This window comes from Sapajus apella, unplaced genomic scaffold (assembly GCF_009761245.1).
Source record: "Sapajus apella isolate SASKATOON/1434 unplaced genomic scaffold, GSC_monkey_1.0 scaffold59, whole genome shotgun sequence".
Taxonomy (NCBI): Eukaryota; Metazoa; Chordata; class Mammalia; order Primates; family Cebidae; genus Sapajus; species Sapajus apella.
This window is the reverse complement of record NW_022436999.1, coordinates 10,137,410-10,150,606: the sequence shown is the minus strand read 5'-3', so window position 1 is coordinate 10,150,606 and position 13,197 is coordinate 10,137,410. Positions and strand designations below refer to the sequence as shown.

The following is a 13,197-nucleotide window of genomic DNA, read 5'->3' as shown; positions in this document are numbered from 1 at the left end:
AAAAATCAATGGATTCAGTGTCGCTCTGGGTTAAAAAGAAAAAAATTCTTGAAACGAACTGATTTAGGGTATGTTCATATCAAGAAATAAACATTATAATCTTGAAAATGAGAGTTGTAAATGATGAAATCTGAAATACCAATCAATTATTCAAAGCCATTATATTTTTTAAAAGAAGTTCATTTTCCTGCCTTCCCCTAACTACTTATAATAATTTATTTCATTAGGACCTCAGATCTGGATTTATGCAATAAGGAAACAAATACTGTCTGGAAATGAAAATAATAACACAGAGAGATATGTATTACCAAAACTCCCTAAGTCAGAGGTTGTGCATTCATTTATAAACTTACAAAACATTCTTATTACACAAAGAAATTATGCAAACTGCAAAAGAGCTTTTTGTTTCAATAAAGCTATTAAATGCATTAATTGCTCTGTGTTATCACTTAAAGGCAGCACAATTAATTTGTCGTTCCTACCAATGCCTATGTGCTTTTGTATGGCTCTCTATCTTTAGCTATCCCGAAGTACTTTCCCAAACATTTATTTTATTTTTATCCTTTGTTGTAAAGCTGCAAAACACAGACTGGGGAAGCTGACATTAGTTCAAAAACAAAAATCAGTCAAATGTGGTTCAGCATGTTCCATGATTAAACACGGTTGCAGGAATGTGAGGATTCGTTTTTCACTCTCTTGCTATCAAAAACTTACTCACTGATCCAATGTAAAAATAAGAGCTAAAAACCTGTAACTTTTCTAAATAGAAAGAAGATAAATTAAAATTTGTGTTTTAAAATACAGGAAAATATGAATTATGCTTTCATAATTTTATAGGTATAATCTCAAAACCTTAACTGAATGTGTAGTATCTAACAGGCCACTAAGTAATGGGAAGAAAATGCTCAGTATGTAAAGGAAAGAAAATGCTTTCGCTATCACCTAGAAATTGAGTATGATGGAGAAGGATTTGGAGATGGCTTCAGCCTGGTTTTATCTCGTTATGAATCATCAGCATTCTGGGAAATCTGGACTAAGTCGAATGATTTCTCATGGCCATAAATGACCCAATAAAGCCCTACACCTCTGGACACAGGAAGAACAGATAACCATCCTGAAGAAAGCAGAGTAAAAACCACCCAGAAACAGCTCCCCATCCATTTCACTGCTGTTCTGAAAGACTTGAATGAGTCATGATTGACCTGTCTCTTGAGGTCCACCAGCCTAGTTATGACTTGTCTTCAGAATGGACAAAGAAGGACAGACTTTTTATCTAACAGTCCTGTGAGCAAGATTTGAAGAATAAAATACATCTTAAGTTGACTCTTCTGACAGGAACAGATACATAGGGGCTGGATTGTGAATATTCTGAGAATAGTAACAATAATTTTGTGCTTAAAAGCTTAAAACATGCTTACAATGTTATTTGACTGGATCTCATAACAACTGTGTAACATAGGCAGGACTATATGAGTATGTCTAGAACAAAAGCTCTTTTTCTGACTTATTATCCTATGATATAATAACGCAAATGATACACATTCTGGGTCCCACCTTATACAGTGCATTTTTAGATTCAATTACATATAGTGGTCTTCCTTTGAAATCACTGAGGTTTTCAGGGCAGGAAAATAATTTTACTTGATTTTTTTTATCCTTACACCTAGATATCTGCATTTATATCTATATCTATAGCTACATCTACATCTTTATCTGTATGTGTATCCATCTAGATAGACAGAGGTATGTCAAAGCACTAAAGACACAAATATGTGTTCAAACGCAAATTTACATTATATAATAGATATGCATATATGTGAATATTCTAAATAAGCATGTGACTTAATGATTAATAAATTAATATCTATAAATTCTTTGTTTTCAGTTACACAAAATGTAACAGGAAAAGAAACAAAGCACATTTTCAACCTGTTAAGTATCGGTTGTATATAGTATCACTGAAGAACACAGATGCAAAGACCATCAACGAAATACAAGCAAACTGAATTCAACAGCATATTAAAAGGATCATACACAATACGCCATGATCAAGCACAATCTCTTTATAGGATGCTAGGATAGTTCAACATGCACAAATCAAAAAATATGCACCACATTAACAGAATGAAAAGTAAAACTTTTATGATTATCTCAATAGATGCAGAAAAAGCATTTGACATATTTCTTCATTAAAAGCTCTCAACACGTTAGGTATAGAAAGAATATAGCTCAACTCAATAAAAGCCATATATAGCAAGCCCACAGCTAACATTATATTTAATGGTGAAAATCTTAAAGCTTTTTCTGTAAGATTAGAAAAACAAGAATGCCCACTCTCACCACTTCTATTCAATATGGTACCTGAAGTCTTAGTGCAATTAGGCAAAATAAATAAATAACATCCAATTTGGAAAGGAGCCAGTAAATGTGTTGCTGTTTGCAGATGACATGATCAATCTTATTTATAGAACACCATAAAGACTCCATGACAAAAAGGTTAAAACTAAAATAAATTCAGTAAAGTTGCAGTATATATTATCAACATACAAAAATCAGTTGTGTTCTATACACTAACAATGAATTATCTAAAGCAGAGACTAAGAGAGCAATCCCATTTATAATAGCATCAAGGAAGATAAAATACTTAGAAATAAACTTATGGAGTGAAAAATCTGTACACTGTAAACTATAAAACAGTGGTAAATGTAATTGAAGAAGACACATAAATGTAAGACATCCAATGTTCATGGATTGGAAGAATTAATATTGTCAAAATGTCCACCAAAGGCATCTACACATCAGATGCAATGCAATCCTTATTAAGATTCCAATGACATTTTTCAGAAAAATAGAAAAACAATTCTAAAATTCATGTGGCCCACATGAATATATATATACATATGAGTATCATTAACCCTTGAAAAAAAGAAACTCCTGCTGCCATTTGCAATAACATGGATGAACCTGCAGGACATTATGTTGAAGGAAACAAGCCAGGCACAGAAAAACAATGCATGATCTCACTTACATGGGGAATCTAAAAAAGTTTAACTCATAGAATCAGACAGTAGAAATGTAGCTTCCAGGGACTTGGAAGTGGGGGAAATGGGGAGATTTGATCAAAGGATATGAACTTACAGTTGTAAGATGAATAAGTTCTGAAGACCTAATGTACAGCATGGTTACTATAGTTAATAATCGTATATACTTGAAATTTGCTAGGAAAGTTGATCTTAAGTATTCTTAACATACACATATACATAAAAAGGTAACTGCGAGGTGATGGATATGTTAATTAGCTTCATGGGGTAATCACTTAAGAATGTATAAGTATGTGAAGACATCAACCAGTACCCTTTATACCTATGTACAATTTTTTTGTCATAGTTCAGTGAAAATATAAAAATAAGCAAACAAGAAATTGATCGGTTGGCTTGGTGTCTGTGGACCACATTTTGTTGGTTAACCAGAATTTAGATCTATCACTAAGACCAAGGGAGAGAATACAATGTAAATTACTGTTTAACTAAAAGACATATGTTTCCCTAGCCCACTTCAACACTAATTAAAGCACACATTCATTTTAAATTGAAAATAAACTACAAAAGCTTTAAAACAAACTAATGCATGGCATTAAACCATATGGTCTTTCTTTTGTGTAACTGTAGCTTGCATATTTAACTCTTCATCTAAATATTTCCTTCTCCTCTTTCAAAATTCTCCCAATGTATACTGTTATATTTATCCTTTCCCCTCGAGTATTATGAGTATTCTTCAGCATCAAATTTGTGTCAGCCTAAAATATACATATATATATATATATATATATATATATATATATACACATATATATATATGTATATGTTATATAGGTATATAGATTTTGACACATACTCATTCTATATTTCACAGGTAAAGACAGAGAAATAAAATATTAACCAGCCCCATCCCAGCACCCCTCACACATAGACCTGATTTCTTTTAGTCCTTAAATTCCCAGTAAAAAGCCATTGTTCTTTGTGCACATATGACAGGTGGTCCACAGTCTGAATCATATGACCACAATACAGCTTCTAATCAAGGCTTGTAGACATAATTGTGTACTCTGATGTTAGAGTACCAATTATGGATTTCCACAGACTATAAATAATAGTTAAATGGTTTTGAGTGCTCTCTGACATAAAATTAAAGAAGAAAGAAATTCCCACATTAAGAAAAACATGATTTGGAAAAATAAAAGTCCTTGCAGTACTGGCGTATTTTGTCAATGTGCAAATTAGAGGCATAGGTAAGGCTTTCTACTTGCCATTATAGACTTACACAGCTCTAAAAACGACAAAGGCAGCTTGGTGTGGTAGTTCATGCCTGTAATCCCAGCACTTTGGGAGGCTGAGGTGGGCAGATCACAAGTTCAGGAGTTTGAGACTGGCCTAGACAACATGGTGAAACCCTGTCTCCAGTAAAAATACAAACATTAGCCAGGCATGGTGGTGCACACCTGTAATCCCAGCTACTCAGGAGGCTGAGGCAGGAGAATCACCTGAACATGGGAGGTGGAGCTTGCAGTGAGCTGAGATCATGCCATTGCACTCCAGCCTGGGCAACAGAGTGAAACTCTGTCTCACAAAAAAAAGACAAAGGCTACATACTGATCAATATTGTATGAATGCTTCAAATATGCTAAAGTAAGCATTTCAAAATGTTTCAGCAGAAAATATTGCAAGTGGATGGCATAGAAGAAAAATAAGGGGAGAGAGAAAAAGAAATGATGCAAGGAAGACATCAGCTCTAGAGAATTAAAGAAATTAATGCTAAGAAATCTTATAAACTAGAAGTATGCCTTCATAGTTGCTCTGATAAGTTCTTGAAACTTTTAGGTGGTCATCTCAAACCACTATGGTGGATTTAGTTTAAAAGCTGCCAGTATCTCAAAGCATAAATGAGAATTTTTCTAGGCACATGGGTAACCAGATTATTAGGAAATCTAAAGTCCCCAAAGAACTAATCCACACATGCACACAGACACACACATACACTCACACACACACACACACACACATGCACACACACACACACACACACACACACAAAATGCTACGGACAACAAAAAGGAGAAAGTAAGAAGAACCTTTGTGTCTTAGCCCATTTGAGCTCCCATAACAAAAAAACTGAGTGGCTTGAACAACAGAAATTTATTTTTCAGTTTTAGATGTGTGAAGTCTGAGATCAGGGGGCCAGCATGGTCAGGCTCTGGTGAGGGCCCTCTTCCTGGTTTGCAGACAGCTATCTTCTCACTGTGTCTTCATACGGTGGAGAGAGAGTCCTGTTGTCTCTCCCTTTTCTTATGAGGAGACCAGTTCTACTGGATCAGGGCTATACCCTCATTTAGCCCATTTAATCTTAATTACCTCCTTAAAGGCCCTGTATCCCATACAGTCACATGAAGTGTTAGGGATTCAACACATGAATTTGAGGGAGACACAATTCAGTCCATTGCACCTACTTCCTTGGTTGTGGGTCAGAGTTGACAAATGATGCAAAGGACTCACAAGTCCTTGACTCCTGCTCTGCCTGTCCCCATTTCACACAGAATGACAGATAACAATGAGCAGAATGTGGATTACTATGAGCTCTGCTGACAGAAGATATAAAACCAACAAAAGGCATATTTAAAAAAGAAAACAAACACTCAACAAATAGAAAACAATCAGATTCAATAATGGGCAAAGAACTTGAATAGACCTTTCTCCAAAGAACATATACAAAAAGCCAATAGTCACATGAACAGATGTTCAACATCAATAATTATCAGGGAAATGCAAATCAAAACTACAATGAGATACCACCTCACACCATTAAGATGGCTCCTATCAGAAAATAACAAGTGTTGGAAAGGGTGTGGAGACATTGAAACCTTCGTGCACTATTGGTGGGAATGTGAAATGGTACAAGCACTGTGGAACACAGTATGGTAGTTCCTCAAAACATTAAAAATAAAACTACCATATGATCTGGCAATTTCACTTCTGGATAGATACCCAAAAGAATTGAAAGCAGGGTCTCAAAGAGATATTTATATACCCATGTCTACAGCAGCATATTCATAATAGCTAAAGTGGACGCAACCAAGTGTCCATCAACAGATGAATGCATGAACAAAATGTGCTATATACATACAAAGGAATATTGTTCACTTTTACAAAGGGAAGACTTTGATATATGCTATAAAATCGAGATATCTTGAGGACACTAAGCTAAGTAAAATAATTCAGTCACAAAAATACAAATACTTTTATTTCACTTATATGAAGCACCTAAAGTCGTCAAACTCATACAGACAGAAAGTAGTATGCTGGTCTCCAGGGACTGGTGGGAAGAGGGGAATGGAAGCTATTGTTTCATGGGTAAACAGTTTTTGTTTTGCAAGCTGAAAGGAGTTATGAGGCTGTATGGGGGTTAAGGATGTATAACATTATGAATGTATTTAATACCACTGTCAATATCCTTAAAAATTGTTAAGATAGTAAAATTTATGTTACATGTATTTTACTGCAATTAAAAAATGATGGGTCATGGAGAAAACAAAACATTAATAGCTCTAAATGAGTTCATGCGTTCTGGCCCCCTCAGGTTTCATCCCAACACTGTGAAGAACATGCCAGAGAGATAACTATGCCACTGCCAGCTATGTTTGAAAAAGAGTTGGCAAAAGACTAGAATTAAGGCAAACCCAATTGCAGTTTTCAAATAAGAATATGAAAATATAGTGAATTCCAACAGGAGACTAGTGGACTAAGCATACCTGGACATGATTTATAAGGGATAAGCATCCAGAAATAAAAGAAGTGATATCTAGGACTCAGCACATTATCCTGCAGAAGTCATGCAGTGATAACCTCATTTCTTGCTTAATAGAGTAAACATGTTTTTCAGATTTACTGCTGGGGTCTGCCCAGCAGACCCCAGCTACACGATGGATGAATAAACTCATGCAAACACAGAATACAGTGAAAGAACAGACTAGGGGTGTCCTTGGCCACTAACCCGAAGGAGTTAACGGCTACCAGACCTGACACACTGGCCTTCCCGATCTTTATTCAGCACACATTAAATGACAAAAGCTTTGAGTCAACACCATTAAAGGGTAAAGATTAAAGGCCAGGTTCTGAGGCCTAAAGCAAACACCATTTGTGGGTGATAAATCTAGCCCGCCCTCACCCCCCCGCACCCTGCCAAGAAAGCCATCCAGTTCGTGAAAGATTAAAGGTTAGTTTTTAGGACCACATGAGTAAACAGGCTATTTAGGTAAACTCCTTTACAGTCTTTGTTATTTGCTTTTCTTGATCAACTAAATGTAAAGGGTATTAGGCTGCCTTCTATTCTGGGGCTTTTACAAAAGCTTCCGGCCTTCCAAAAAGGTCTGTGACTATTTTCTATAACTTTCTCTAATATTTTTCCCTGAATATTTTTGCTACCACCCTGACTGAACTACCACAATTTACCTATACTTTGGTGAGGCACTGAAAAAGATCTTCAGTGATAGCCTAGCAGAGAAGACTAGATGCTCATTCAATTAGGTAGATTCTTAATTAGTTGCAGGACCTTACCAAAAGATCATGACTGACAATTAATGAGCACCTGAATAGAGGTTTCTAGAAACAACAGAAAACCTGTATTTAGCAGTTACAATGAGCTAGGCACTGTTTGGAGCATTTTACATGAATTAATTTATTTAGTTTTCACAACAATCCTGTAAGACAGGTAATATTACTAGCCCATTTTACCAATGAGGTAACTGACGTTTAAGGGTTTGTAAGAGCTTTTGCCTCCAGGATTAGGTCAAATCTGCTCAAAGTCACTAGTGACCCTCAGACTCCAAAATCCAATGATCAATTCCAAGATCTTGTCTTTCTTGACCTGTAAAAGGAGCTTCCCATGGTTGCTCACTCATCCCTCCTTGAAACACTTTCCTCAACTGACCTACAGCATACCTCACTCCTAGATTCCTTACTAACTCACTTCCTTCTCAGTCATTTTGCTGGTTTCACCTCATCTCATCTAATATGACCACTACATATTAGAATATTAGAATGCACCAGGGCTTAGTGCTTAGACCTCTTCTCTATCCACACTCAATATCAAGGAGGGTTCAACCAGTCCTATGACTTTAAATATCAACTCTATCTCAACAATTGCCAAGTGTATGTTACCAGCCAGGACCTCTCCCTGAAATCCAGATTTGTCTATGTGACTGCCTACAGGGCATCTATATTTCCCTGTCTATGTACCATCTCAAACTTAAAATAACTTATCAAAACTTAGCTCTTAATTCTAGCACATCTCTCCCCTCAAAAATATTTTCCTTTCCCCAAATTATTTCCCATCCTTAAGAGATATATAAACCAAAAATCTCTTGGAGTCTCCCTGATTTCTCTTTGATTTTAACAGCCCCCATCTAATCTGTCAGCAAATCTTGTTGGCTCTATTTTCAAAACATATCCAGAGTCTCACAACTTTCTGAAATCTCCATTGCTACTATCTTGGCCCAAACCAACATCATCTTTCACTAAAATGATTGCAATAGCCTCCCTGAATTATCTCTCTCCACCTCACCTTGTAACCCTAGGGTTTATGTTCAACACAACAGTTAGAGCAATCCTGTTAAAATATGTCATATCATGTCATTTTTCTACTCAGAATACTTCTAGAAGTCTCTATCCACAGAACACAATGGTCTCCAGGGCCCTTCATGATCTGGTCTCACTACCTTTCTGACCTCCTCTGGCACTACTTTCTCCCTTCCTCATTCTGTCTCAGATAATCTGGATTTTCAATTAATAATGAGAACACAGACTTCAATTTTGATATTTTTAAACCTTTCTTTTTTTCTGAAGGTAAAATGAAAACTCTCATTTTTCTTATTCTTTCTTTTTCAGCTTTTATCTCACACAGGGAGGACATGTGCAGATTTGTTACATAGGTATATTGCACCTAGGTAGTGAGCATAGTATTCAATACATAGTTTTTTTAACTCATGCACCCCTTACTCCCCCTCTAGTAGTCCACAGTGTCTATTGCTCCCATGTTTATGTCATGGGTGCTCAACGTTTAGCTCCCACTTATCAGTGAGAACATGCAGAATTTAGTTTTCTGTTTCTGGAGCAATTAACTTAGGATCACAGCCTCCAGCTACATCCATGTTGCTACAAAAGACATGATTTCATTCTTTTTTATGGCTGCATAGTATTCCATGGTATATATATATATATATCACATTTTTTAATCCAATTCACCATCAATGGACACCCAGGTTGATTCCATGCCTTTGTTATTGTGAATAGCACAGCAATGAACATATAAGCACATGTATCTTTTTGTTATAATGATCTATTTTCCTTCAGCTATATACCCAATAATGGGATTTCTGGGTTGAATGGTACCTCTGCACTAAGTTCTTTAAGAAACTCTCAAAATGCTCTCCAGAGTGGCTGAACTAATTTACATTCCCACCAACAGTATATAAGCTTTGTTTTTAACACTACTAACCATAATGATTTTTATTAATTTCCCTCACTATAAATTTCTGTAGGCAAAGTTCTACCTGACAATAGAAAAATTCCATGTACCATAACATGGAGACATTTTATTTTCATTGCTTCTCAGCCAGCAGACCATTTACTTGAGACTCAAGCCAAAGATTTTAAAGGCAGTGCTTACATAACAATGTTCATAAGATACAGCTTCACAAGAATCCTAGTGATTTAAACTGAAAAGAAGCTTTCATCAAAGACACATATGTTCTAATCCTACACTGGCTGCCTCAGGGAAGTATGCCACTTGACAATATTTTAGCTCAAACACAAACTGAAAAACACCTATAACAGGTTTATCAACAAAATTCACACAGCATTTTGACAAATTCCCTGTGGACTACAGAATGCTGTTTACTAAAGTCTAACAGAAGAGGAATTTAGCCCTAATTGTTTTAAATTCAGTTCACAGCAATGAGTGAGAGTGGTTTTTCATCTCACCCCTTTATCGCTGTCCATGTCTAGTCCAAAGAGTGGAACAGACACCTGACTTTAAGAAATGGAAGATATTTAGGTCCAAGAAATGGAAGATATTTAGGTCCAAGTTTATCCATGATACTGGTACATTTCATGCCTTCCTTTAACTCTAAAGTATAACCCTATGTGAAAGGGTTAGACTCCTGACTCAGCCTACATAATGACACAATGCTTGATCATTTTCACAGTGATAATCCATATACTTAAGGGACTGGAGAGAGATATCCTGCTGGAGTTAGGCTTGAGGAATGATGTAGTATCAGAGAAGGCCTGGATCTAACGAGCAGAGAGAATGACTGAGTAGAACAACAGAGGACTTCCAAAAAATAGAGGCCACGCAAAACAGCTGAGAGGCCAAGCAGACAGTGAATAGACTTACAGGTTAAATAGACAGATATTATGGCAGTGAACCTCTGGTGGATTTAGCAAGGTTGGGATATTCTCTAGTGACAAGTAGCTTGAGACAAATGGTAAATAGCAATGGAAACATTTTGATCAAGAGCTACGTAAATCTGGGTAATAAACAAATGACAGAGGAGCATGAACTAGCAGAACTAACAGAACTATGCAAAGAAACAGAAAGACTCAGCCAGACATGGAGGGTTGACCACATGTATGTACCTCTGTTTCCTCTCAAAATTCCACAAGATAACAATAAATGGACTGTGTAAAGCCATAAGGCCATAAGACAAACAGAACAGTAAAACATAACAGCAACAAAAGTTTGGAAGCTGGAACACATAGGACAAGTACTAACTCATCAGATCCAAGACAGCTGGAGGATCTTAAACCAACAGAAAGAAATACTTAATAATCTGATGTGCACTACAGAACTAAATATCCCAGGAATTGTCACCGCCAGATACTTTGAGAAGTGAGAGATCAAAGGAAGGGCTAAAACTGGAGAATTTACTGAAAGTCTGTTTAAGAACCAGATGGACACCTAGCCCTCCAGATGCCTTCCCTAATTCCACAGAGCCAGTCAATTTCCCTTTTCACACTTAAACAGACTAGAGAGGATCCCTGCAATGAAGGAACAGCAGAAAGTAGGGGTTCTATACTGAAATCAGGGGGTTATGTGAAAGCTTGCACACAGTGTCAAACCCTCAACTCTATTCTCCATTCAGCTTTCAGAAAGCTCAGAGCAAGGGCTATAATCTCTAGGCTGCAAATGAGAAAATTCCTCTCTGAGGAAATTGGCTGCCCAATAGAAATGACCCCAAAATACTGATGTTGAGGATTTCCCACAAAATAACCAAATCAGTTTGCCCTACGTAAGGACCGCAGCCACAAGTCCAGCCAAAAACAGCCAGCCAGGATTCCAATGCATCTGCATAAAGCCTCCAACATGAGAAGCAGTGACCAAAACCAACAAACCAAACATCATCCTGATGGAAACAGACTATGTGGGGATAGGAAAACTGCACATAAACGTTTTTATATCCTCAGCAAGACATGAGAAGATTTTGCACTCATGAAGTAAAAACACAATGCTATAAGAAGGAACACAGAGAAAAGGCAAGAGCGCTTGGAAATTAACATAGGTGAGCAGAAATGAAAACTCAAAAGAAGGATTAGAAATTGCAGTACAGGAAAACTTCTAGACCATAAAGCAAAAAAGATAAAATCATAGAAAACTGTAGAAATGAGATTTCTTTAAAACTAGAAAACCAACCCAGGAGATCTAATTGTCAAATAATAAGAATTTCAAGAAAGGAAAAAAGATAAAACCAAGAGTAATTCATGAATCAAATAACTCAAGAAAATATCCTAGAAGTAAAAAATAAGCATTTCCAAATGATTAAACATACCCATTGGGAGGAAAACGAATCCGTAGAAAGACATCTTGTGATAGTACCTCATAACACTGAGAACCAAAAGAAGATTCTAAATGTTTCCAGAGCAGGGACAGAAAGAAAAACATAATATTTATAAGAATTAATATTCAAATAGAGTCTTCTAAACAGTTCCATTAGAAGTTCAAAGATAAAACAACAGTACACCAAAGTTTTCATGAAATTATTTCTAACCTTTAAATCTCTACTCTGACAAGCTATCAGTTAAGTGTAAGGATAAATGAAAGACATTTTAAAACATGCATAATCTCAAAAAAATTCTTTTATCCATACTTTCTATAGAGGCTACTGTAAGAGGTGTTTATTCAAAACAGATATGGGAAACAATGAGTCCACAAAAGAGAAAGGCAAAGGGACTCCTGGAGATCAGGGCTGAAGGAGACACCAGGCTGAGAGATGTAAGTCAAGCCTGGGATAGTGCAGACTAGAGAAAGTCAGAAGGCTCAAAGAAAGATCCCTCCAAAGACGGAAAGTTATAACTGCCTATTGTGATCATGATGAGATTAGAGTTACAGAATGGAAGAGAATTTGGTAATGAATTTAAAAGAATCACATATGAAACAAACAAAAAAAAATTTATGACAGTGATTACCCTAGGGAAAACTAAATGTTGTATAGAAAAAAAATCACAGTATAACATATGACTCAGTTGTAAAATAGCATTTACCTAGTCATAATAATGAAAACAGCTATTGATTTGATCAAAATTATGATCTAAATATATTGAGAAGATTTCAAAAATTGGAAAATGCATATATATGTGTGTGTGTGTGTGTGTATATATATATATATATATATAGTGTGTGTGTGTGTGTGTGTGTGTGTGTGTGTGTGTGTGTGTGTGTTGGCAGTTAAGGTGTATGGGACAGGAAAGAGAATTATATAATTTTATTATCATCTTCCAAAGAAGGAAGTCAACAGACAATGTCTCCAATAATCATGTAAAAACAAAAAGATAAAAGCCACAAATAAATGAAAATGATTTGAAAGTAATCTCTGGGAAATGGCTAAAGGCATGAAGAACAAGGAATTTCTATTTTTCTTTCTTTTTTTTTTTTTTTTTTTTTGAGACAGAGTTTCACTCTTGTTACCCAGGCTGGAGTGCAATGGTGTGATCTCGGCTCACCGCAACCTCCGCCTCCTGGGTTTAGGCAATTCTTCTGCCTCAGCCTCCTGAGTAGCTGGGATTACAGGCACGCACCACCATGCCCAGCTAATTTTTTGTAGTTTTAGTAGAGACGGGGTTTCACCATGTTGACCATCCTGGTCAACAT

The 13,197-nt window shown here is 36.2% G+C and overlaps 1 protein-coding gene across 1 annotated transcript in view; it reads right to left on the bottom strand.

Annotated features, from left to right (window-relative positions):
• Positions 1-10,125: 10,125 nt before the first annotated feature.
• The window catches only part of LOC116528592 (potassium voltage-gated channel subfamily H member 5-like), a 116,063-nt gene continuing 112,991 nt past the window's right edge, over positions 10,126-13,197 (bottom strand). The window contains exon 9 of the mRNA XM_032245913.1: positions 10,126-11,408. Coding sequence (XP_032101804.1) covers positions 11,228-11,408 — 181 coding nt within the window. The 3' untranslated portion in view covers positions 10,126-11,227. The remainder of the gene's footprint in view (positions 11,409-13,197) is intronic.